Source organism: Podarcis raffonei, chromosome 3 (genome assembly GCF_027172205.1).
Source record: "Podarcis raffonei isolate rPodRaf1 chromosome 3, rPodRaf1.pri, whole genome shotgun sequence".
Taxonomy (NCBI): Eukaryota; Metazoa; Chordata; class Lepidosauria; order Squamata; family Lacertidae; genus Podarcis; species Podarcis raffonei.
Window position 1 is genome coordinate 75,737,415 of NC_070604.1, and position 9,815 is coordinate 75,747,229.

At 40.6% G+C, this 9,815-nt stretch overlaps 1 protein-coding gene across 5 annotated transcripts in view; it reads right to left on the reverse strand.

Moving 5' to 3' along the window:
- WDR27 (WD repeat domain 27) overlaps window positions 1-7,523 on the reverse strand; it is an 81,115-nt gene extending 73,592 nt beyond the window's left edge. The window contains exons 1-9 of one of the 5 annotated variants that reach the window (XM_053382430.1): window positions 7,187-7,521; window positions 5,008-5,272; window positions 4,255-4,453; window positions 3,569-3,710; window positions 2,912-3,036; window positions 2,568-2,681; window positions 2,113-2,164; window positions 1,472-1,542; window positions 422-533 (exon numbers count right to left, since the gene is read on the reverse strand). In XM_053382430.1, coding sequence (XP_053238405.1) covers window positions 422-533; window positions 1,472-1,542; window positions 2,113-2,164; window positions 2,568-2,681; window positions 2,912-3,036; window positions 3,569-3,710; window positions 4,255-4,446 — 808 coding nt within the window. In that variant the 5' untranslated portion in view covers window positions 4,447-4,453; window positions 5,008-5,272; window positions 7,187-7,521. Of the gene's footprint in view, window positions 1-421; window positions 534-1,471; window positions 1,543-2,112; window positions 2,165-2,567; window positions 2,682-2,911; window positions 3,037-3,568; window positions 3,711-4,254; window positions 4,454-5,007; window positions 5,273-6,908; window positions 7,141-7,186 lie in introns of those variants that run through there. The other 4 variants (XM_053382431.1, XM_053382432.1, XM_053382433.1 and 1 more) reach the window with 4 other exon arrangements.
- Window positions 7,524-9,815: the final 2,292 nt, after the last annotated feature.

A 9,815-nucleotide genomic window follows, 5' to 3' on the forward strand; every position in this document is an offset into this window, starting at 1 on the left:
TGCTGCTATATAACTCATCTGGCAGAGCTGTCTAGCCTGGGAAACTTGTGCTAGCAAAACACAGCTCCAAATTAGCTTCGATAATTCTCAACTAGTATAAGACAATTTCTGTGTAGTACTATCTATCACAGCACACAGCAGGAGATGGTATCATACTGTCAATTGAATGTGCCTTCTTTGGAGCTGACAAAGTTCACACATATTCACATTATAAGTAAAGGCCTCCTTCAAGATCAGTCTTTCTGAGCTCTCTATTTCGGAGGTCCTCTTGATTTGTGTGCCTGTATTATCAATTCCTATGACATCTGGATATAAAGTTAATCCAGATTCATAAAAAGTCTCTATATGAAAAATACATTTTTAACCATGTCATTGGCTAACTAGTAATATTTTAAAATGTGTTCCAGAAGCATCATGTTACCCAATTGTTCGGATTTCCTTATTTTGTTGTAAAACTTCTCTCTCTCTTTCTTTATATTTATATGTACCACACAGCGATACTGATGCCCACTACTCAAGCTGAAGATCCAAAGCTGAAAGAGAGAATAAAACTATAAACTAGCTTTCTGCACTTCTCTTTTAATAAGTAAATGTTTCTGGTTTTATCATCTTAATTCAGTGGTGTGGCCAAATACCAAAACCTATAAATATAGTAAAGTTCATCTCAAACATAAATTTCCATATTCTCCAACTTGTTCAGGAAATTGTATTTTGGCAACCAACTTTTTCTCAGGCAATCAGCTCAAGTTGACTGTCTTTGATTTGGGCTAGATTTCTTCCTATATACCAGGCTTCCTCAGCCTCAGCCCTCCAGATGTTTTTGGCCTACAACTCCCATGATCCCTAGCTAGCAGGACCAGTGGCCAGGGATGATGGGAACTGTAGTCTCAAAAATATCTGGAAGGCTGAGGTTGAGGAAGACTGCTATATACATTGTGTAGATCCCATTAGAGGATTTGTAGTGCCTCATCACAATTTAGGATTTGCATAATGTCTGGGGAGGAGAACAGAGCAAAAGAGAAGTTAGGTTGCACAACAGCAATGCCTATGACATAGGAGCAAAAAGGGAGGGACAAACAGCAGAAGTTTAAGTAAAGCTGGGGTGAGAGAAAAATGGCAGTTTTAAACAGCAGAGATTTGAGCAAAGCAGGGATGGAAGGACACAGAGTAAAATGGCAGTCTTAAACACCAGAGGCTTGAGTAAAGCAGGGATAGAGGGACACACAGTAAAATGGCAGCTGTAAATAACAGCAAATGTTTGAGTAAAGCAGGGATGCAGAAGTTGGAAATGGTGCTTAGTACTCAAAATGTGTGTGGGGAGGAAGAGGCAGAAATTCAACATGTGGATAATGTGTGTGCAAAGCAGGTTGCACAAAAGGAGGTGAGAGGAGGCATGAACATATGGATGTAGGTGAAAACAGGAGTATAAAACTCAAATTACAACATGTCAAATTCCCAGAATGCTTCTTACCTGTCCATCTGCACATCCAGTGATAATCTGTTTATTTTCTTCATCAATGAAGAGACTCAGAAGAGGAAATGCTGGAGAAAAGAGGCAGATAAGAAGCACAACATGGGAAAGAAAAAGAAATAAGGAACCACTGGGCCTAAACAGAAAATCCTCAATATCAAATCAATACAACAGTAAAACACAGAAATCAAAAATAATTAATACTCAATATAATTTTGCATCCCAATATAATGCTATTTTATGGATACAGGAACTCCATAGCACACATAGCTGCAACATCTGTCCCATTCATTTCTATGTAGGTAACAGATGCAATTAAGATCTGCTGCCTCCACTGAAATTAACAAGATGGCACTTTGGAATGGAGAAATTCTACATATGCACGAAAATATACGTGAAGACTCTGGGTCATGGCAACTACGGTAAGTACAATTACTGCTGTCACTGGGAGTAGCATGGAGAATGGGAGTAATGATATGGAACTGAATGTATATTGCATTGTGTTGTTCTAACAATTTATTTTGTTGTTTTCATCCAAAAATAATATTGGAATGGATTAAAATGCTCATCTCTTATGTCAAGTATTATTCTATATGAAAAAGAGGTTGGTTGATACTGATTCATTATTTTTAAAAGCATACCTGTTATTACTGCTGACTGATATATTAACAGTCCAGTACAATAGTCCCATACCTTTTGGAGGGAAAAACATGGTAACGTATAAATGTCAGTTTATATAATAATGAATGTAACCAATGTAATTCTTTATAAAAGCCATTTGATTTTTCTGTTGATTCCATGGGATGGGAACAGAACCCCACAGACCAAGCAATGCAGAAAATTTAATTATGACTGAACAGTAGCATTCACTTTTAATATCTGTTCATGGAAAGCAGATTTGAAGATTATATAGTATACCCAGTCTTTATTTTCCTTCTTCTAATTAGAATATTCTTTATAGTAAAACAAAGCACATTAGCACTATATGTTTAAATATTTAAGTGCTTCTCCTTTTGTCTTAACATCATACTAAGCCTCATAGCCTGAGCCAAAATAAAAATATTTTTAAAAAAAACCAAAAAGAGAATTTCCTTGCCTTAAAACTTCTGTCTTCAGAAACTGATATAAGTCTATTTTTTTCCCAAGAGCAAAACTCAGCAGCAGTCACTGGAGCCAAGTGACCCTCCAATTCAGCAAGTATAGCCTCATCCTGCAATTGATCCCAGAAGAAAAACAGATAAAATTTCAAAATAAAATTGGTAGTGTTTGATCCCAATAAATGTGAGAAGTTCAAGTAATGTACTTGTCCATCACTTGTGAAAAATACAGCTACTTGATGGACCAGAGTACAACTTGCTTTCAAATGATTTCTACTTCTTTGATGGCACAGATAGTATTTCAATATCACACTGTGGTATGTTTGACAACATAGGCTCTCACCTTTGTATTTAGCATGTATATCCGATTGCCAGCACATACTGCCACTGTCTCATCATCTGGACTAAATCGCACATAAAGCACCATTCCCAAAAGTGTTCCTATAACAATGCCTTCTGGCATTACCCCTGCAATATATGAAACATAACACTAAATTATTATGACTATTTGACAAAACTAAAACTCCAATAGTTATGTGAAAGCTAGTTATTTTTAATAGCAAACAACTTCATATATATTTTTAAGCTGGCTAATTAACATACAGATTTCTGAAGCAACGTAGGCTGCAGTCCTAACCATGTCTGCATAGAAATAAGTCCCACCTAATTCAATAGAGTTTACTTCCAGGTAAGTGGGATTAGGATTGCAACCTATACTATTCTACTCAGAAGTAAACCCTACCTACTCTCAAGTAAATGGACAGAATTACAGCCAAAAACATACAAAAAACCCCTCTGTACCATTGTTATTTTTTTCCCTTCTGCAATATAGCAAAAGACAAAACTAACAGAAATTAGAAGTTTAAAACTCAACAAAACCTTCACTCAGCATCTCCCACAACCATGGAATCTTCCCTCTTGATAAGCTCCTTTTCACAAGCATACATCGAGGCTGGTTAGGAGAATCCCACCCACTGAATTTTTATCACAAAGTGTTCACCTTGTAAAAACTTCTTCATGCATTCATCCAGATTCCATACTATTACGTAGTCACGTGAAGCGGAGCAAATGAGGAGTGGATTGTCTTTGCTCCCAAATGCCAATGCAGTAATTGAATGGTGATGACCTAGTAAGTGTAATGGCTGACAAAAGAGTATTTGGTAATTTGAAATAGATATAAAATACGCAGCTAATCAATCAGTTTCTTCCAAAATATTCATTTTAGTTATACAAACTATCTCTTGATCTCAGAGTGATTTATAGAATTTAAATACAAACATTTCAAACATATATAAGAATATAAACATACAGCTAAAATACCTCCAGTCTAAGAACCAACTAGCAAATATCTGCCCGTTTTTAAAGGCGTAGCTTTTTCAGGGAAAGCTACTCATTACTGAGGACCAATGTGGCTGCTAATTTTATTAGTATCAAATATGGCTATCAAATAAAGGCTGCCCTTGCTTTTTCACCCCAGATCGTAGTGACTACCCCTTCTGGCTCATATACTATATTGTCTCCTAAGCACTGTTTCCATTCATTTTCAAAGAATTTGCACAGGAGTACTGCACAGTGGGTTGCATTCTTTGGAACATTGTTATTGTTCTTGTGAATATACATCTTACATGCCAATCTTATGGATTCTTGAACATAAACTAAATCCTCAGAAAGAACTAAGTTTTCAACCTGGCGGTCAGGATCATCAGTAGTATTCAAAATACAAAGCTCATTCCCATTCAAAGGAAAAGCACAGTAATGCATGCTACAAGCAAGCTGGACGTGTGATTCTGGCACTTTGGATCTAAAAACTTGTTTTTCAAGAACAATGCTGCTGCTACATCCTTCTTCAGCAAAACAGAGGTCCACAGGGCTTTCCATTGGACAGCTGAAATAGACACCAAATTAGCATTTAATTAGAAATGTCTCATTCATTGGATAGCAGCTACATTTATAATATTTTAAAGTATTTATGATGTTGAAGTAAAATCTTTATGATATTTAATAGAAGGACAACATGGCTAAATCATCACAAAATTATTGACCCCTTTATTAAAGGATAATAAATATGCAAGAGTAAGACAAGGGCAAAGCCTCACAGAACGCATAGGCATGACTTTGCAGAGAAGAATTCAGACCCATCATCTGCCATGAGCCGGGAGGGGGGGTTAGCTTTAGGAGGATTTAGGTATCCTGTGCCCAGTTCTGCCAGCAGAGTTGCTCAGTCATCAGCAAGGGAGACCCAGCAGCAAGGAGTGCTCCAATGCACCCACCTATTTCAACCTGGTCTGCAAAAACCCCCAAAAGAAATGAAATTTTGCCCAATTTGATTTCAAACCATGTAGGCAAATGAAGTGTTTGTCTTCAGATCAGGGTTTGCAGGTGTTGCTGACCAGCTGATAATTTACAATGCAAATCTTTATATCAAACACTGCTGCTTACCAGTTCCAGTTAAAGTACTGCGATGTCTCAAGACAGTCAAACTTTATCCATTTCCAAGAGTGTAATGTTTAGGACTGCCACATCACCATGACTGTTTGGTTTTCTGGTTTGTTTTCCTTTCTTGAAAGACCATAGTCTTCATCCAATCATACACAACTGGATGAACACAGAATGCTGGAACTTCAGTTGTGCATTCCATTTTTGCCCATTTTTTATTTTGAAACAAAACGTAGACAAGCTGAGCTTTGTTGCCAAAGATGGGTAACTGTGAAAAGAGAACTGCTGGTGATTAAACTTCTAAAAAGCAAAGAGGATTAGACAGTTTCAAGTCTCTTGTTGGCAACAACATAGCAAAAGCTGACAACAAAGGATTTCCATCAGTGTTGCCAGACAGGCAACAATTCTCTTATATGTAAAACAATTCAGACTTTTTAAATTTTATCTTCAGTGCCAGTGTCCTACAAGAATTCAAGCTTGTTCAGTGCAATGCTGTACTACATTATTTTGGCATCAGCTTTGTATGGGAGGACAGAACAGTATTTGCTTCCCAGGGTGGCTGGTGAGTCTCAAGCAGACAAGTGTATGAGCAGGGCCAGGATTTTCTCTAGAAGTGCTGGCAAGGGAGTCGCGGATCACTGTGCTGTAAGGAATTTCAGCAGCAGAAACAGAATGCGGGAGAGGGGCTTCCTTCTCTTTGCATCTGTCTAGTTTGCATGTGCCAATGGCTCCAACTCCCATTAGCTCCAATCAGCATGGCTAATGGTCTGGGATGACGGGAGTTAGAGGGCACCATCACAGCTGCATTCACCCTAAGTCAGTGTTTTTCAATCAGGACTTCAATCTCCTCACACCCCAAGGTCCTAAATAAGAAATAAACTCTGCATTTTATAATGGTGAAATAAATTATTACCAGTTTTCGCTTTGTTTTGTTTTTCTCCTTTATATATGGGAGCGGGAAGCAAGAAGAATTGCCGGCTGCTTCCATTGGGCAGCACTGCTGTACAGCAAGAAACTTCCACTGAGAGAGGCAAAGGCCTGGCAGACTTGAGTTCGAATTCTCCACTCAGCCATGAAGTTCACAGGCCAGGGTGACCTTGCGCCAGTCACAGTTTCTCAGCCTAACTTACCTCATGGGGTTGTTGTGGGGACACAATGGGATGGTGGGGAGAGAACTGTACACCCCACCCAGAGCTCCTTGAAGGAAAGGTCTAAGACTAAGTGCAGGGCCGGATTTAGGTTTGATGAGGCCCTAAGTTACTGACAGCAATGGGGCCCTTTATATGTCCAGCTGTCCTTTGTCAACAACAAATTGCCACTGTTTTTTGTGTTGAATATATGCTATATAGTAATTTATGGACCTTATAGGTGTCTAAAGCCATTTGCACATGTTGCCATGCAACCAGTCCATGAAGAATGTAGGCACCCTATATATAGAAATGAGCAAACCTGTGATATTTTAGGGAGCAGGCTAGCAGGCGGCGCCCATGACTTACATCCTACACAACACAACACATCTGAAGAAGTGTGCATGGACACGAAAGCTCATACCAAGAACTAACTTAGTTGGTCTTTAAGGTGCTACTGGAAGGAAAAAAATTTTTTGTTTTGAACACAAAACACTGTTGCTGTATGTAGTTTTTATTTTATTTCATCATCATCAAACCTTTTATTGGCATCACATACAAACATCGATAACATAACAGTACAGAGTTACCACTTATTTTATTTGTTTTTTTATCTTATATTTTGGAAATGTACATCCAGGGGTTTTTTTCTTCAAATTTTTTGGGGACCCCCAAGAGAGTGGGGCCCTAAGCTATAGCCTATTTAGCTTATACGTAAATCCGGCACTGTCTAAGTGTCAACAAATAATACAGAGCCGAAAAGGCTCGAGGAAATACTTGGGGATTCTGGCGTCCTTTTCAACCTGGCCGAGGAGTCCTTCACCGTGGCTCGTGGTGTGAGAAGGGTAAGGGGGAAGCCCTCGGGGAAGTGGTCGCAGCTTCCCCCTTCCCTGAAGTGGAGCAGCCCATGGCCCTCCTGCTGTGGAGGAAACAGGAGCGTCGACTCCCCTGCGAGGGGTCCGAACGCAAACTGCGCTCTGAGGCTCCGGCACTTGGCCGTTGCTGGATTCCGCCGCGAAACCGTTGGGGGCGTGGTCTCCCGCAGGAATACTTACGTCAGGCAAGGCGCCGCGAGAGGGACGTTCAGTGATTTTCTTCTCGGAGAGCAAAGGGGCGGGGCTTGCCCCTTCCTAGCCCTTGCGGACACAGGCGATTAGCGGAGAAGGGGAAACTCGCACTCGAGTCCGCCTCCGTCTCTGCCTCACAACCACCAGCCGGATACAGCCTTGGTCCGCGCCTGTCTTCGCCGTCCGCGGCTGCTGTGGAGACACCCGCCTGCCCTCGGAAGTGAGGGGCCAGGGAGGAGGTGGCTCTAATCCTTCCCCAGCGAACGGTCGAGTGCGAGGAGCAATCCGGTTTCCTAGGTTACAGTGACGCCTACGGCGAGGCCGCGAGGCCAATTCCAGCCGCCGCCTTCAGTTGACCACACGCGCGCGCCTGCCCGCCCCTTGTAGCAAGGCTCCTGCAGATTTTGCATCTCCGGCGCCGGGGTGGGAGAGACATTAAGAGGCCGACTTTCGACCATGGCTGTAATCCTAATCACATTTATTTGGAGTATGCCCAGATGAACTCAGCACTGTATCAATTTATGTACACAGTGAGAACAAATTAGAAATACCCCTCGTACTGCTAAATTTCTTACCCACTCTTACGCCAAACTTTTTAAAATTAAGGAAAGTGCGTTCATTGGTTCCACTGCAAAGGGGGGAAATGTACAGTTGCAGAGTTGCAACGTGGAAAACCACTGTTTTAGATCCATTGCCAGCTGCCAGGCAAGAGCTGCATCTGTGCCTACCCATTTCTTCACTTGTATCAGTTTCACTCTCCATAGCCATCAGAGTGAACAGCATGCAGATAGGGAAGTCATACAAGCAACCAAGGGTGCAGGGAGCTGCGAGAGGGAGCTGACTTGTTTCTCACTTGAGATCAGATAAACATTTGTTCTTCAGGTTGCAGCCTAGCAGTGCTAGACTAACAGGGTTGAGGGCATTATATGAATCATTCCATTTAAATCTGTATTTCTGATCCAGAGAGCCACATGAGGCAACAGAAAGCTGTGCACTACATTTTAAGTGAATGGATAAACAGTGCCAATTAATTCTTGGTGTATAGGTTTCTGTTGCCTCCTGTGGTTCTCTGTGTATAAATTGCCACAAAGAAATACAGACGCTATTATAATAATTCATGAGATTGTGTTTGGGATGGCTGGAAGTGGGGTGCCCCCACTCCCAATAAGATATTTCAAATGTACTGGATGTAGCAGATCATATGTGCAACACCTGTTTATTCACATTGGATTCCATTGGTTGGCTCAGGACAACTACGTTTAGGATTACAGTATACATCCTATTGATTTCAATTAACTTGCATACTTTTAGTAACAGAGTGCAGCACTGCACTTTTAAGTCATGGAATCTAATACAAAGCAGCCCAAATGTTGTGTTTTTCATGTCTAAATTAATCTTCCAAATCTGATTACCTACAAAAACAAAGGACCAGCCTTTTCTAACAGAAACCATATATGCCAAGGAAAGAATATTCAAGTCTAATATTGTGACCATGAAATTAAAACAACATGTGGCTTCCCTCTTCCAATAATATGTACTGATTTAAAATTTATGGAAAGAGCCCATTCTAAATCAGTTCACTTCTAGCAGTGCTTACATATTTGCAATTGCATGCATTTGCCCCCACTATAAGGGAGTGGAGTTGGGCACTGCAACTGCAAACATATTTACCAAGGAATGAAAAAAATGAGAACCAGATGAGGAGCACCCAAAATGGCTGGCAGGTAAAAGGTATTGCCAAGAACATTCCTGCCAGTGGTAGACTACAGTAACTCCAGAGACAAATGTTTTGAAAGCAGAGCTGGACCCTGGAACCTCTGTGGGCTCTTCTGTCATCTCATGATGGCTAGGAGCTGGCCTATTAACAGTCTTGCTTGCTCCCAAATAACCACTTAGCAGTCACAATCACTAAAGTGCTTTAATGCTCTTATGAAGAAAGCAGATTGCACCATACTCTCTAGCAAAAGTTATCCCTAAGTCTTGCTGGGTCTCTTGTGACTTGCAGTCATCTGTCATCAAGGGTGCTCCATAGATGGAGATGCAGTGCAAATAAAAATATACCTGACATGGGGACATATTGAATATGGGTCTCTGGGTTGCAGTTATTTTTCATATTAAGGGATAGTTTTTTAATAAAAGATTTTCTGTGCAACATTGTCAGTTTGAAGTCCCACTACTGAATCATGACATCCCTTGACGTTTTGGTTACTGCTTTTGGATAACTCCCAACTTTTTTTTGCATTGCTGGTAGTATGTGGGAAGACTTTTGTTTTCGTCTAAAAGCTTTTTATGCTCTTGTACCAGACGTGATGTATTTCGCTGGTCTTTTTCATCCTGGCCCAGGCCTGCTATTAGTTCTTGCTTTCTTTGCAACAGCAATGCGATTTCTCCGTTTGCGAAAAAATAAAGTAGCCAGCTAATGGCAGCAGCCCATGGTGCCAAGCACATCGCAAACAAATTACATGTATCTAAACGGGTTGCATTTGTATAAGGTATTTATTATGTAGTTTTACGTATAATTGTGGTAAACCGCTCTGATTTTCATTGTTACTAATAGCGGCGTATGAATACTTTTATAAATAAATAAAACACACAGCGCACGAGCTATTCTCAAGGT